Here is a 17,012-nt window from a genome sequence, read left to right as displayed (position 1 = left end):
AACTCTACACATTGTGGTTTGACAAATCGCAAAGAACACATGAGATAAAGAGCCTGTAGTAAACGTTTTATGTATTTTATCAGCCAATATTCTTCACCACCATTTAGCATCATCTTGATGTCATAATGGGTCCTTAATCAATGACTGTTTATTGGTCATACTTACATAAAAGTTCTCTGTATTACTGGGAAGTCTTTCAAGGATAAGGACTAGGTTTTATTTATTCTATCTACAAGAAAGCACCAAACCATCTATCTCCTCACGCACCTTAATGTTCACTGTTTTCACATTTAGAATTCTGTTATTCAGAGCTAAGCCAAAATATGTGCTAGTATTGCATTTTCCTTCTTAAATAATATTTCATTCTAATGTTAATGATCCCTTCATTTTTTTTCACTACCAGAGCTATCTTTATACCTATCCTTATTTTTCCTAGTTGCTCCATGAAAATCTGTCATGTGTATGAGTAAAACATTTTTTTAAATAAAATATTTAAGCATATTACATAATCTATGTTTTTCCTGCATCCTGGAGCCTTCCTCCTTGAAGCTGTGATTTGACTGGTTCCTCTTTGCATCCGCTCTGTGACTGTTCCCCTAAAACGCCCCTTCCCCACTTTTCTGAGTAGCTAGCCTACTTCCTTGATCACTTTCCTCTCCTGTTTTACTCCTTCCTCCTGCTAGAGTCCTCAGTGATTTCCTCAGACATATGGAGGTATACTCATTTTCTGAGACACTGAATGTCTGTAAATACCTTTATTTTGCTCTGACAGTTGATTAGTATTCTGGCTGGGTACAAAATTTTAAGTTGAAGCCATCAATCTAAAGACATTGTTCCACTAAGTTTTATCATTTCTTTTGAAAAATACAATATCCTTATTTTGAATTATTTTTTGTATGTGACGTACTTCATAATCCTTCTCACCTCCCACCTGTCAGAAAAGTTTAAGATCCTTATCAACTCTGAAATTCCATGATATTTTCTTTAAATATGAAAAGATTCTTTTTTCTTTCATTATTGTGTATACTTAATATGCAGATCTGCATCATTCAGGATGGGAAAATTTTCTGAATGTTTCTTTGATAATTTCCTTCCCTGGTTCTCACCATCTGTCTTTCTAGAATGCTTATTATTAAGACATTGTGACCCTCAGATTAGATATCCGAGTCCCTCACAATTTCTGCCAACACATCATTTTATATTGCATTGTCATTTTGTTACATAATCTGGAAGATTTTCTCAACCTTTCCTTCAAAGCCATGTAATTTTACTTGTTATTTTAGAAAAAAAAAAAAAAAACAAGTTAACTTCCCAGAGTTCTTTCTTATTCCTTGGTGTTTTTCCTTTTCACAGCATCCTTTTTTTTCTTTCTTATGGATAATGTATTTTCTCTTATTTCTCTGCCAATATTTATTACAATTTGAAACATTTTCCTCCTGTTCCTGCCTGCCCTGTTTCTGTGTACTTATTTTATTAGTATCACATCCTCCATGGCAAAGACTGTCCTCAAGTGCCTGGTTGTGCTTGGCTGTCTAAGAGGAAGACACTGAAACGTTTCTGGGAATTTCTGTGTGCCCAGGCAAGGAGGGGCAATGAGTGTGTGTCACTGTCAGGCAGCCAGGTGAGGTGGATGGCAGGGCTTTGGTCCATATGGGAAGGACCACTTCTTCATCACTTTATCCCCTCTGATGCTGTGTCGGGAACTCAACTGCAGCCTGTGTTGGGGAGCTTAGTCAAGCATCCACCAATTCCTGAGGAAATGAATCCACAAGAATATCTGAGGATTCTTCTATCTTTTCCAACCACTTCCTTTATCACTCACTGGACCCTAAACAGGGAGAAAGGACCCTCCCAGTTGCCAGTTTGGACGATGAAAGCCCTTCAACCTGGGGTGGCTTTTCCTCAATTTTAAATGTCAGTGAAATTTTCAAATGCCCTCCAGACTCTCAGAAACTGCAGCCCTCTGCAGACTCTTTGAATTTACTAATTCACTACAAATTCCATATGGCGAGGATAATATTCAGAAGAGGATAAAACACAGCTTAAAATTCATGTGAAATATTAGGCAAATTTCTCCCTAGAAGCATGGCAGCAGCTAGAACTTGCTTTGATTTTTAAATCTTTTTACTGTAGTCATTCACCCACATACTTCCTTTTTCACCGCCTCAGATGGCAACTCAAATTGATGAACCTCCTTCTGTCATTATTTCTCAATGTTCCAATACAATCTTCTCCATCTGGACATTTTTAAAGATCACAGCTTTCAATGTTGTTCATCGAATGGCACAATTCACTCAGGGACTGACTGTCCAGGCTGTGCCCTGCACAGAATGCGGGTCTGGAGAGGCTGCATGTAGAGCTTCCTTTCTTTTAACACTTGTTTCTCCGGTAGGGAGTCATTTCAGATCTCCAAGCCATACTATAAGGTAAGGGCTAACGAATTTTTATAGTAGTTGGCCATTTCATTGCCAAACAGATGTTTTAATTTGTACATGAACAACTAACTTCTGCCAACATCGTGTTGGTCTGAGACTTAATATCCTTAATCACACTGGTGTCACTCTCTAGTGAAAACAGTATTTATCCATTGTAAGGCTGTGGGTTGTTTTAAATCACTCCATCACTACTATAAATAATGTCTTGTGATGTTCCAGAAACCACAACATAAATCTTCATTTGTATAAATAGGAAATTTCTCCATTAAGAATACACTCTCCTCCTCTCCTTCTGTCTTTTTTTAAACACCTTTTTTCTGAGGTTGGGGGGGTGTCCTCAGTTACAAAGGGTCATATTTATTTAAACAGCATAAACCTTTGCAACAGTAAAGACTCAAGCTCACTTTACAGCTGATCTAAAAAGCATTTTGAAAATGAAAATGTCCAATGATAATCTAAATTGACTTTGATTTTTATCTAAGAAAGGGAGATACAGTTTGCCAGTTGGATGTTCAGTAATCTTAAGTTGACAAGCATCTCAGTGAAAAAGTGACCAGCTGTAGTAGTTTGATTATCCATGTGTTGCTTATATAGGAGGTAGGAAATAAGAAATAAATACTATATAATATATCAATATTCTGGATATTTACAGGTTTTATTTTGCTCATGTTCTCACAAATGCGCATTTCCAGTGCTACACTAAGAAAGCTAAAGCAATGGGCAAAGGGTAAAATTTATAAATTAAAGGGACAGTGAGAAATAAGGAAAAGTTTGGACAATTAAATTTTATATAGTTTTGAAATTTTTCCCTTAGTTAAAATATGCCTTCTAACACAATGTAAAAGCTTGTCAAATACTGTTCTTTCATTTCTCACACCATTTATAATAATAGAAAACTGATTAGAAAATATGAAGTGTGAAGGAAATCTAAAACGTAACAAATTCAGAAAAATACTGTCACTTCAAATTGATCAATAAAGTCAAGTTATGTTTTTTAAAATACCCCTGATAAATGCTGGCCATTAATTTTTTTTAATAAGTAGGCATTTCCATTGAAACAATAAATATCGTTAATTCACCTACCAGGTTTGCGATGATGTAATGGTACCCTTTAACATGTTTTCCAATGGTAATAACCTAACAAAGATAAAGAAACAAATGTAAATAAGGGAAAGGCAAAATTACTGATGTTATGACCTGATTCAGAAAAAAAATGGGATTTTATCTGCTGTGTTTCTGGATGGTCCACAGTGAGTCATATTTGATAAAATATAGTTATCGAATTCAGAGAACATTTCCTTCAGAAAAAAGTTACCACACATTTTAGTGCTTTATAAATGTTACCTTTCAAAAAGCCAATAACTAAACAAAAATAATTACCTTGGTTTTGTTAATAGTGAAAATAAGACCACAAGATTTAAAAAAATGTAAAACCAAAAACCTGGTGAATCCCTAAGTCATAATTATACTCTTACTAAAGCTACTTTTTTCTTTTCAGTGAAACGTAGCTGAAACTAGTTTTATATTCACAACCTGCCTTCCAAGACAAACACACATAGAGTTTATAGTAGTACATAAATTTTAAAAGACTATTAATAAGCCTCTAACAGAATTCTTATATAGATCTAGAGAGTAATATTCCAGTCTGAAGAATCTTGAAATACTTATAGACTATTTCAAATGAAACATCGTTATTTCCAGTTTGAGGAAGCAAAATATCAGAGAAGCTAGTTTGTCTCCACAAATCAGGGTCAAAAATCCATGGTGAGATAAACACATCACAGAACAAGCAGTCCTGCGGGAATGCCCACCACGGTTCTGGATGTTGTGGAATCACCTGAACTCTTGACTGAGCTCTCTCACTTATATAGAGAACGAAGTAGGTGACACGGCCATGCAGTGGTCCTGGTACTTAGATACTCAAGTGTAATTTCTATTTTTAAGAAAACAGTCACGCCAATGCAGAGCATTCAATGCCATTGAAAATTCAAAAACCTCAGCTCACTTTCCTTATTTAACTGTTTTGGTGGCTTCCCATTTATATTTTTCAGCATAAGAAACAAAATTCTTCAAATGGTGCAAAGTCCAATGACCTCACAGACCTCTCCAGGCCCACCTTTTCCCTCTCTACCCTAGAGACACACAGCCCTCTTCCAGTTTCTTTGTGCACACAAAAAAAATCTACATTCAATCCCCTCGGGGCTTTTGTACATCCTGTTTCCTCTGCTTGGGAAGTTCTCTTCACCAGCAGATGCTTTCTCTCTCAAGGCACAATGACTCCCAGCCCAACGTCACCTCCGAGAAGAAGACGTCCCTGACTGGCCTCATCCCAGACAAAAGCCACACTCAGTTAAAGAACAAGGACAAAATCCCAGGACAAATTCCACCCCATGTCGCTTTCATAGCAAGTGGTAGCTATCTGGAGGGGAGTCAGGTTCCTATTATTTTTAAACATATTTTTATGTAGCACAACTAAATTTTCCAAGAAAGTGAACACTCTGTGTGGAAGGGAGAATTCTGGAGAAAAGATGTCCTTCTGAACGAAAAATATATTAATGAGCATCAGCTGAACAGAGATGGTTAAGTCCTTCCTAGTTCCCACTGACATCTGGCCGGTGGGCTTACTCTTCATTCTACTTTCTGAACCATGTACGTCTTCCTTCTGGGAATTAAGAAGAAAACATAGTATAAACAGTGCTACCAGAAGTCCGTACTTGAGTTTAGTGTTCACTGAGAGAAAGGAGAAACACGAAAACTGACTGGTCCACCTCTCAGGAAGGATTAGCGTCAGCCGTCTTACTGCAGCTTTGCTTTATACAGACATTAGTATGTCAATAACAATAGTAAACTGATGTTAATTTCTAAACGTTTTTGGCGTCTGAGTCCTTTTCCCTACTAATCACAGCTAGAAGTGCGTGCCTCCAAGGTTTTATCGAACGGTAAAATACTCCCAGACCGACAAAGTTTACTTCTATTTCTAACTTTAAGCTATGATGGAAATAAAGTTTCATCTCATCTCTCTTCTCCTGCAAGTGTTGGCAGACTGAATAAGAAAACAGTGCTTCCTTTTCTGGAAATGTACCTCAAACCCACTTTTTTCCCTGGTAAACTTTACTCCTTGAAGGCCTTCCATGACCTCCCAATCTAATTAATTTTTGTAGTTTTTTTCTCATAATGTCCTGCTCTGTTCATTCAGAGCATATTCTATTATTATTGCATATTAACATAACTGTAACACAACATGAATATTTACCTTGATGGGGAATGCCTGTTCTGTTCAATGTCTGGCAAACATTAGACACTCAGGGAAACTGATTGAAAAAACAAACGAATGAACCCAAGCCAACTAGCCAAATGGTACCCATGTGTGAACCTTTCATAAATCCCCCCACCCTGTTAAGACAGGTACTTCCTCCTCGGTGCTCTTAGACCACACTGCATTGTGACCTGTAACACTGCAGAATTTATTATGTATGTATGTTTTCCTTCCCCTAAATCATGAGTTCATGGGGTGCAAACACCCCCACACACTCATTTAACACGTTCAAGATTGTCTTTTGAAAATACAAATAACACACATGTGCAAAACCCTGTGTACATTTTGAATGGCTGTCCACATGGACATGTATTTAATCATCATCATATGTGTGTTTCAAAACACACCATTCCATATATTCCCAGTTTCTCCTATCGTATCTTCCAGTTTGAGAAAGAATTATTTTCGTGGACCGTCACCATGTATTATGATGAGTCATGAATACCTACATGTTTAAAACCAGAGACTAATGACTATTATTCAAAACCTGTTTTAATGAGACTCTCCTCTGAAATTCAAACGTGTTGTTGAGGGTCACATTTGAACAAGAGGCCTTCAGGTTAAAAACAATCCCAACTTCATCTCCCGAGACAAGAATCAAGATGTTTCTACTGAAGTGTTCACCTCTCCAACACGCATTTAGTTCTTTCTCTTAACAAGCTAGTCTCATACCGTTATTCAATATTTCATGAAGGATCCATTTGGTGTATCTGAGGCTCTGTATTATATCATACTATTATATTAATTAAGGGGTCATCCACATTTATGTTTGCAAAATGCTTTGTGTCTCACTGATTAATGAATCTAAGTTTCTCCTCAAAGCCTAGAAAGGCCAAGAAATGCACACTTAACTGCGTATTTTTTCTTCCAATCCTATATTATTCCAAGAAATAATTTTATATACATACATTTATAGATGTAAATAACATCGATAAATATATAACATATCTATATATAATTATTCCAAGGAAAATATTACATTTTCAGCTGGGAAAAGAAGCAGATATCCAGCGAAGGAGACTTTGGTCAGTAAATCACGACCCTGGTCCCCCACTATCCCTGGTCCCTCACCCCATCTATGTAACATTCTGGATTTTATTTCTATTATTCAGATGTTACTGCATGACTCTCCCGTCCTGAAAGAACTTAGACAGAAACAAGGCGAGATGCCGAGCCCAGATGAAACACCTTCATGTCCGGTGTCATGTTACTCTTGAAAACATTGCAAATTAATGCATCCAATTTACTTCTCAAGTAGAAAAGATCACCTCTCCTATATATTGTATTTTCCAAGATTAATGGTTTTATAATGATACAAAACCCACTAATAGGAGGAAAAAATTACTTCTTGGAAAAATAAATATATGCTTTTTCAGAAGCCATAAAGCCATTCAGACAACAATACAGATTTAGCACACCAAACCTTACTTTAATGCTAGAAGCACTCCACACATTGCCAAAGAATTCATGAAATACTCAATTTTCCCTTAGGACCCAGACTTATTTTCACTTAACAACATGTCTATTTCTTTATTTCTAAAAAGTTCAAAGGGATTACAATTTAAATTTCCAATTTAAAGTCACAAAGTCTAGGACATTTGTCACATAAAACAGGAGTCAGGAATTCTATACTGAGGATATGCCGTCATTCGTGGGATGTGCCCACGTTTCTGAAGGCCACTGGCCGTCGCCACCTGAAGCCAGAGGCGATTTAACTGACGGTCTCGGCTGTGTCCTGCATAAACCGTGAAGTGGAAACTGCTCACCCCGACACCCACCGCAGACGCGTACGCTGCACGTATGGGCTACGTTGCTGCCCCTGGGAAACAGAGGACAACAGACCTGGTCCACGATGTCGTTGACTTTATCCCGTTCGCAGTCCAGGATGACACGCCGCTCCTTTTTTAACTCCAGGTCCTGGAACAGCGACCGGTACGTCTCGTCCTTCCTGTCATTGTTGATGTTCCCCACGTTGATGGCGGTCACCTGCCACTTCTTCTCGGCAGCAGAGTCCAGCACGGCTTGGAGGGTCGATAAACCTGGGAGGGCACAGACAGAGACGGTGCCTGAGAGCCCCACTGAGTAACTCAGAGCCCGTGGTTACACTGACGGCCAGCAGATGTGTTTTTTTTTTTTTTTTTTTAATTAAAGTGTAGTTGGTTTACAATGTTAGTTTCAGGTGTACGGCAAAGCAGTTCATTTATACATACACATACATACGCATTTTTTAATATTCTTTTGTATTATCTGTTATTACAAAAAACTTAATATAGTTCCCTGTGCTATACAGTAGGTCCTTGTTGTTTATCTATTTTATATACAGTAGTGTGTATCTGCAAATCCCAAACTCCTAATTTATCCCTCCCTCCCTTTCCCCTTTGATGACCATAGTTTGTTTGCTATGTCTGTGAGTCTGTTTTTGGTTTGCAAATAGAATTTGTATCTTTTTTTTTAGATTCCACGTGGAAGTGGTATCATATGATATTTGTCTTACATATGTTTTTAAGGCTGGTATTTTTGTGCAACTAAGGGAATGCTGACTCCTCTAAAAAGCTACAGCCACGATCTTGATCATCTATTTATTCCCACTTCACATCAGGAACTCTTTCATGTAACCACTGCTGTTTTGACCAAAAGACTCACAGTTTGGGGAGAAACTGCACCCCTTCCTCTCGGCCTCCTCTCAGCTGTCCTCTTGAATATTACTAAAGCATGACGTCCCTGATACCTCTGGTGTTAATGAACACAAAAGGCATTACGACAATGTCTTTCTCATATAGAATGGAAAAGATGGCTTCTTTATGTATGACAGTGTGTCATTTCACGTCATGACCCTGAGGAGGCTGAGTACATGCTCCGTGAGCTGAAATGTCACAGGTCGATGTGAGCATAAAAGCCGATAATCCCCAAAGCTGCCTGATTTCCTCCGACTGTTTCCTAGTCAGCAGTTGTTGCTTTTCTTTCCTCAGCCTTCTGCTATATCATTTTTTGTTATTGGGACTGATCCTGTAGGAATCCTGTAGAAACATTCACTTGTTAACCAGATAGTAGGGGTTCGTTTTCCAGCACAGACTGGTTACATTTACTTTATCTTCCAAACGTGAGACCGTTTTACTATTCCTTAGTAACTTTGCTGACAGCATCATATGACTTAGAAAATTTTACTTTTATTTTTAGTTGTGTAACCGAGCAGGACACTGGGGGAGACTTCCAGGGACAGACCCCTACTTCATGTCCTCTGCTGTAGCTCCTCTCTGAAGGACCCAGATAATAGTATCTTATGTATATTTCCTGAGTGTTTCGGATGCTACAACCACCACCAAAGGGAAGAAATTAACTACTTGATGATGGAGAGCATGTGGCCCCCAGACCTTCTGGCACCTGGGGGCTGATGGTGTTGACCGCCCTGTTCCCTTGATATCAACCAATCATAGGATTGTGCACAAGCTGATACCGCATCCTGTGACCCCCTCCCTTACTTGACTTTAAATAGGCTTTGCTGAAACCCTTCGAGGAGTTTGGGGTTTTCTTGGGGACAAGACCCCCATCCTTGCTTGGTCCTACAGTAAACCTTTATCTGCTCCAAACTGACGTGTCAGTTTATTTGGTCTCATGGTGCAGCGGGCACACCAACTTACTTTCGATAACAGCTGCTCATACATTACCTCATAGGTAGGACTGAGAGGGAAAACCACTTGGGAACATATTTCCTAAAGTGAATTCTGCAGTTTAACACTTGGAATACTGGTGGATAAACTTGTCGCCCACATCACTTTTGCCCTTCACAGCTAACCCAAATTCATCGTTTCTAATAGTAGCTTAATGAACAACAAAAATCAAGGCTCCACATTGTAAATCAACTATACTTCAATTTAAAAAAATAAAAGAAACTAAATTTTAAAAAATGAAGACTCCAAAAAGAATTCAGGACCCATCACATTCCTTCCTTATTCCAGAAGACCTGCATCTCTTCCAAGGAACATTGACCGATCCCTTTTCACCTGCAACAGTGTGGGGCTTACCTAATGCAATCACATGACTATAAGCTTTATTCAGGTATGACACTTTATTTAAATCTATTTACTATAGCAAAAAAGTCTGTGCATAAGTTATTGTTGAAATATTGTTGAAAATTCTCTGAACCTGGGAAACATCATTAAAATTTTGATTGATTGTATTGGCCGAAAGTTTGTAAGATGAGCCTAGAACATTCTGTGATACCACAAAACAGGGAAACTCTCCCAAAGCATCATGTGGTGTCCAGACTCAGGACCCAATTTGACGAGACTCATCTTAAATAAAGATGAGGCCATCTGAATACCAATAAGAAAAATAACTGCAAAAGGCTGAAATACATACCGTTTTTTTAAATCCATAAGTTGATAATGACATTTTAAAAAATATTTGACTGCCTTTGAAGGATACTAAGGAGGCAAGTTATTATTTTGAAAACTGCCCAATAAAGGAAAAGAAATAAGCATTTCCCTGCCCTTCCTATATGAACAGTACTCAGGATACTAGTTAATTAAGGGAGGTTTTTCTTTTTGGAAAGACTCCAGCTAATAAATGATGAACGGATAGAGACTTAGAATTACAACGTCTTGTAACACCTGGTGAATGAATGAATCGAGGCAACAATCTTTAACTGCTGCTAACAACGCAGAGAGAGGCCAGAAGTTCTGTGTCTTCGAGTGGGATCTCCACCACCACCTATGCCATATTTACGCCCAAAAAGTGAAGATGACTCTCATAAATGTCTGGCTCTAATTACCCTTTTACAAGGAACGTACAGCACTGAGTAATACGCCATAGTGTTGCAATCTTCAAAATCCAGACTGTGGGAAACTCTACCTTATAAAAGGCATAAGGGATATATTAACCAATTGCAATATATGGAGCTCAGTTTTATCCTCAGACTGTGTTAAAAAAAAAAAACAGGTGATGCTAGTAACGAATTCCTGTTACTTTGTCTGGATATGATAATTATATTGTGGTTATATTTAAATTGAGACAACTGTTCTTTCAAAACACAAACTGAAATATTCACAGATGAAATAACATGACGTCAGGTATTTACTTTGAACCAACTGTGAGCACAGAAGGACAGAGACAAAATAAGAGTCCTCTGATCCATCATTAATAAAGTTGCCATAAGAGTATGGTTACCCGGGGTAACAGGGGTGGGAAGGGATAAACTGGGATTTGCACCTCTTGGGGAGTGATGGAAATGCTAGCTATTTGATTGTGGTGGTGGTTTCATGGGTGTCTACATCTATCAAAACTCATGAAATTGTTCATCTCAAATATGTGTAATTTACTGTATAGGAATTATACCATAATAAAAGTGTTACATTTTTTTAAGAAATTTTAAAAAAAGAGTCTTGGAGGTCTATTATTCTGTCAGTGTTGTTGTTTGAAATAGTCCATGAGGAAAATTAAAAATAATCTATCTTTATTTCAAATTGAAAAGTTGAACCATGAATTAAACTGAAAATGCATTTTGTGGGCTTTTTTTTTTGACAAAACAATAAAATTCGTTTCCTCCATCCAGTTTTGAAACAAAAAATATAGGATGAACAGAAACTTCTCGAGTACTAATTTAAACAGACCACATGCTATTGTAAAAAAAAAAAAAACTATGAATGATAAAACTGCTTTTAAAAATGTCACGGATCACTAGGAATTCCATTTACTGTAAGTAAATTAAATCCCTCAATGATGCCACTCAAGTCCTTTTTCTGTTTTTGTCATCAGTGAGAACAGAACGAAAGACGATCATCGTGACCAAGTCAACAGCTATCTGTGCTTGAAAACAGTGAGTAAGTTTATTCAGCCTCCTCTCCAAGCAGGAAGAAAAGGAAGTGTTCTAAACCTCTTCTACTGTGTAGGTCTTACCTTTCCACATTCCAATCACAACACATCCCTTCCTCGTCACCTCCTCAAAAACACACCCGTGGACAGTGTTCCGTATGTTATCCATAAAGTATCATATAGCCCTTATAAGTGAGCATCCTTTCTTATGGGGAATAAATTCTTTCATTTTGTTCTTACTTAATTTTGAAGTGTACCACATACTAAATTTTCAGGTGATGCTATTATGGATATCCTGCCCTATCTTTCAACATATATTACAAAAACGTTCAATATTAATGACAATTTGTAAGTGAATCTCAAGTGATGTTTCTAAACCCAACACTTATTGGCAGTTCACCATGTCCAAGAACATGGAGGCGATCGATAAGAGTGATTTAAAGAAACGGCTGGTTCAAAGTCATCCACTTTATGTATCAAAGGTAACTCACAGTTGGTGTGGATTCGCTTACTAAAACTCTCAGAACTAATATTGTGTAACCTATGAGACCTACAGAGAAATACATCCATGTATTAAGAAACTGAATTGCTCAAGTGGGAAGTATCAAGGGTGAATTTAGTTTCATCAGAAGACACTGGATAATATTAAATCGTCTCCCAAGGACACCCAGAAATAACTCACAAACCGTGGCATGGTCAGACTCACATTTGAAGAGACTGCCGCACCATGCTTAGTTACCTAGACTCTTGGATTTGTTCTTTAGTGAGAGTAACTGACCCTCTCTCTCAGCTTGATCTGCCCTTTCCCCACAATTCAGAGTTTTGTGTTATGTCTGGTTACTTTAAAATTCATAGATCATTTTAAAATTGAAAAATCACTGAAAATGCATACTACAAATATTATGATGAATTTAAATTATTCAAACACAACACTAATTCATGCTCCTAGACTCCTGGTAACATATTCTAATTAGGGGACAAATTATTACTGAGATATGCCTGTTTCCTTTCCACACAAACTAGATAGAAGTAGCTTTATGTATACATGTGTTCTTTAATTCATAATATAAACTTGTATTGTTTGTGTGGAAATGGAAATGCTATATAAATATTAGTTTGTTTAAAGCAACTAGTAGGTTTTATCATTCAACTGTATTATATCTGTACCACTATATTAGGATATTTAAATCCTGATTTAATTTCTTATTACAGAATTACTTAGAGCAAAGAGAACTTGAGATACACAGTTGTTCATTTACAAGTAGGAAAAAAATCCAGAAAATGAACGGTTCTCCCTAATATGTATATTTAAGCTATGTTCTGAAAAACCTCAAGAATATTACAAGAGTATAAAATTCAGTTCTATGCTCAGCTAAACTCTCCGGCTCAAACAAAGAATGGCGAAAGCCTTGTTCGGTTACATCACTTCTTCACGTGCCTAACTGTTGTAGGACTAGTTACGGCTGTATGGCCTATTTATAAGCTGACAATCTCCCTAAAACTCTCTCCAAGTACTACCAGCAGGAGCTCACAGTCCCATTTTGAGCTGCTGCTCATAATATTGTGAGGAAGTCACAGGAAAACCATCAGCCCACAAACAGGTGACGTCTGAATGTTCCAGTTTGCATATTAATGGGTGGAATTAATAACAACTACCGCAAATAGGAATTTTTCATTCAGACCATGTCTTCCTTCTTAAAAGTATTTTCTTTGTTCCATTTAAAATTCACTGTCCTTATTCATCTTTCAAGCACAGAAATTAATATTTATGATCACTAAATCACGGCAGCGTGCCTCGGCCAGACGAGATTAGCATATAGTTCCCTCATTGACCCTCTCAGGAACATCGTAAAAGAAACGTACAATTTGGAAGCATTTTTATCCTATGCGTGATGCCTCCTTGGAACTGGATGCCTTCCTTCAGGGGACAAATCATCTGGTTCAAAATTAAAACCAAGTTATAAAGCATTAGTCCTGATTTTACCTAGTGTCTCCAGAAATGTATTACCTTACCTTACAGACATTGAACCAGTAAATGAAAAGCACATTTTGATTAAGTCCTGGTTCAAACATATATACCCTGATTTAGTGTGTATGTGCGTGTGTATATATACATATATATATATATATATAATCAAAGACAAAACTATATGTAATGTATTAACCTAGGAAACCTCATTACTCTATTTTTTAAATTGAAATATAGTTATTTACAATGTTGTGTTAGTTTCTGGTGTACAGCATAGTGATTCAGTTAATACATATATTCAGTATATATATATATATATATATATATATATATATATATATATATGTACAGCATGAACTTGTTGTTTACCTATTTTATATATAGTAGTTAGTATCTTCAAATCTCGAACTCCCAGTTTATCCCTCCCCACCCCGTTCCCCCCAATAACCATAGGTTTGTTTTCTATGTCTGTGAGTCTGTTTCAGTTTTGTAAATAAGTTCATCAGTGTAATTTTTTTCTAGATTCCACATACAAGTGGTATCATATGGTATTTTTCCTCCTTTGTCTGGCTTACTTAGGGTAACCCCATTACTCTAGAGTTCAAATGTGTTAAAGATCTATCTGCCTCCTCTCTCTGGAGGGAAGCAGGCAACTTTTAGGGAGGGCACTGCTTTCTCAAGGAGGGCCAGGCTGCTGCCCCATGGCTCGGACAAAGAGAAGATGCTGAAGAGTCCCAAAGGAAGAGTTCAGCACCCCCCTCAGCTGTAAACCTGAAATCATCAAAGACGATGTGCACAGGAGACAGGGAGGCGTCTGTGTCCTCCCTCCTCTGTCTACAGCTGGGATGGATTCTCCTGGACTTGCTGTTCAGCCTGTGGATGGCTATCTGGAGGCTGGAAAGGTTTCACTGGCATCTTAGTTAAGAGCCATGCAGTGAGAAAACACCAGAAAAGTTTGTCTTTTTCATCCAGCTCAGATGCAGGGCAGAGTGTGGGACAGCCACCCTCATACTTGGGCTCTGTGCTGTTCATAAGAGCATCAATTCACGTATTTAGAAATTAAAATTTAACAATATGTTTACCTGATCTAGACTCTCAGAAAGATCTTTTTTTTTTAATATATCTATTTTGATGTGTTTGGCCTTGATATATACTATAAAACTTTTTTTAAATCTAAGATATGCTTCAGAATTCAATTAATACAGTTCTATTTCTAATTTTTATTAAGTTTTTATTATTTTTGGGCTGATTTCCCTTTGACCTTGCTAATGTCTTGAAACCCTTGATTTGATTCACTCGACTGAATGATCTCTTTTCTAGCCTTAAGATTATTAAAAACAGACAGACAGAAATCTTACAGTCAAGGAAGTAGGAAGAGACCCACATCAAAAGCAGACCAAGCTGTTGGACATGGAGGCACATGGAGACAGAAATTGAAAGACAAAATCATTTTAAAGCATGCGTCATCTGGGAGGCAAACACAGATTCATCCTCAGATCATGTACCACCAAAACAAGGAGGTGCTTCCCTGCAGTGTAAGAGAACTGGGTTAAGGACCAAAGGGAAAAAGAAACAGTTCGTGTGTGAACCTCTGAATAAACCTGTGGTATGCCAGCAAAGCTACAAAAATCAGGTTATTAGTAAGAAAAAAAATCAAAAAGCAAACATCCCATTTCCACGAGCCAAGCAAAACACTGCATAAGGGTCAAGTCTTCTGCTAGTATTCTGAGTCTTACACATTCATCTGTGAAAACAGATCTGGGTGAAAGGCCAGCGTAACACGCTTCGCATGACACGTGAGCAGTCATTAGGCAACACTTTGAGAATCAATCCGTAAGTCATTTTTAGCTTCAAGATACAATTACTTAATATTATCACTCTAACGTTCCTCTCTCAGCAGATGCGCTTGAAGTCAAATCAATTTGCTCAATGACTGGAGATTATCTCATCACTTCAATTTCATTTAATATTTCTGAAGTACTAATAAAACCACTTAGAAATGTCTCAGGTTCTTTGCACAAGTACATACACCCATCCATCACCATCGGATCATTTATTTCCCAGAGCTTCTCTTTCTTCAAATACTGGAGTTTCTTTTTAGTATTTACGTCAGCTGCTGTCTCTCTGAATTATCTCAAAAGTTCAGTTTCACCTAGAGGGAGTCATAGTGCGGGTGACGTGTGTCTCTAAAGTGAAAAACGCCACCTTCCATCCGATCAAAGAGTAAAAAGAATTCATCTTCTGATCCTTCGATTTAGCAAGCAGGATTCAAGTTCTATTATCATCTCAAACTTAAAAGACATACATGCTTAACTCATTCATTTATTAACACGATTTACTGACTATCGGCTGTTCCAGCGTTAACTTACGCACTGTGTGTACAGTAACGCGTAGTGGGTGCTGTCTGGGCACTGCCTTCCTGGGGCTTACAGCCAGATCTTAAATGAGAAGAGAAGTTGGTCTGTGTGATTAAAACCGTCCTTGGAACGTGGAACAGCACTTCTTGGATGAAAGGATGAACACCAATATTAATTATAAATTCTGATAAGCACTATATAGGAAAAGAAGAGATTGCTTTGAGAGAGAATGACGAGGTAAAGTGCATCTCCGTGGAAATGTGATAGAAACTGACGGAGAAAGATTTAGAAATACGTGCAGAGATTCGAGGTGAAGGTGTCCGGTGCATCTGAGATGGTGAAAGGTTACTGAGATGGACTTAGCTTACTGAGCGAGCAGGACACTCAGTTATCAGGCAGGAACCCGATACTGTAAGACCTTAGAGTCCTGTGAAGAATTTTCAACTTTACCCTCATTCTAATAGAAGCCACTGGAGTGTTTTAAGCAAGGCAGTGGTGTGGTCAGAAAAGCACTACAAGCATTCAAAACTTCTGGCCACTTTATGGAACATGGATGAAAGACAAACAAGAGTGAAAATGGAAGATGAAGGATGGACACACAGTGGTGTCTTGGCCTGGAGGCGTGACAATGACGAAGGAGTTTATCGAGAAATAGAAGATATTTAGATGGAAGGGATCCTATCCAGAGGAGGCAAGAGTCAGCAACACGATGGGCCCAGAGGTGATCACACTAAGTGGAGAAAGTCAGACAGAGAAAGACAATTACCATATGGTATCACTTATATGTGGAATCTAAAAAATGATACAAATGAACTTGTTTACAAAACAGAGACAGACTCACAGACACAGAAAACAAACTTATGGTTACCAAAGCAGGGAGGAGGGAGGGATCAATTAGGAGTTTGGGATTAGCAGATACAGACTACTATATATAAAACAGATAAACAACAATGTCCTACTGTACAGCACAGGGAACTATATTTAATATCTTATAATAACCTATAATGAAAAAGAATATATATATACACTTATAACTGAATCACTATGCTGTACACCTGAAACATTCTAAATCAACTATACTTTTATTAAACTATTAAAAATAAAATAATTTTTAAAAAGAGGAG

The 17,012-nt window shown here is 37.6% G+C and overlaps 1 protein-coding gene across 4 annotated transcripts in view; it reads right to left on the bottom strand.

Annotated features, from left to right (window-relative positions):
- GRIA2 (glutamate ionotropic receptor AMPA type subunit 2) overlaps positions 1 to 17,012 on the bottom strand; it is a 141,024-nt gene that overhangs the window by 45,399 nt on the left and 78,613 nt on the right. For all 4 annotated transcript variants that reach the window (XR_006725077.2, XR_006725076.2, XM_045517056.2 and 1 more), the window contains exons 4-5: positions 7,594 to 7,790; positions 3,519 to 3,572 (exon numbers count right to left, since the gene is read on the bottom strand). Coding sequence is in view for 2 of the 4 variants with exons in the window: in XM_045517056.2 (XP_045373012.1) it covers positions 3,519 to 3,572; positions 7,594 to 7,790 (251 nt within the window). In the remaining 2 variants the exon portion in view is untranslated. The remainder of the gene's footprint in view (positions 1 to 3,518; positions 3,573 to 7,593; positions 7,791 to 17,012) is intronic.

This window comes from Camelus bactrianus, chromosome 2, assembly GCF_048773025.1.
Source record: "Camelus bactrianus isolate YW-2024 breed Bactrian camel chromosome 2, ASM4877302v1, whole genome shotgun sequence".
Taxonomy (NCBI): domain Eukaryota; kingdom Metazoa; phylum Chordata; class Mammalia; order Artiodactyla; family Camelidae; genus Camelus; species Camelus bactrianus.
The sequence above is the reverse complement of the archived record's forward strand: the minus strand, read 5'-3'. Positions and strand labels throughout refer to the sequence as shown.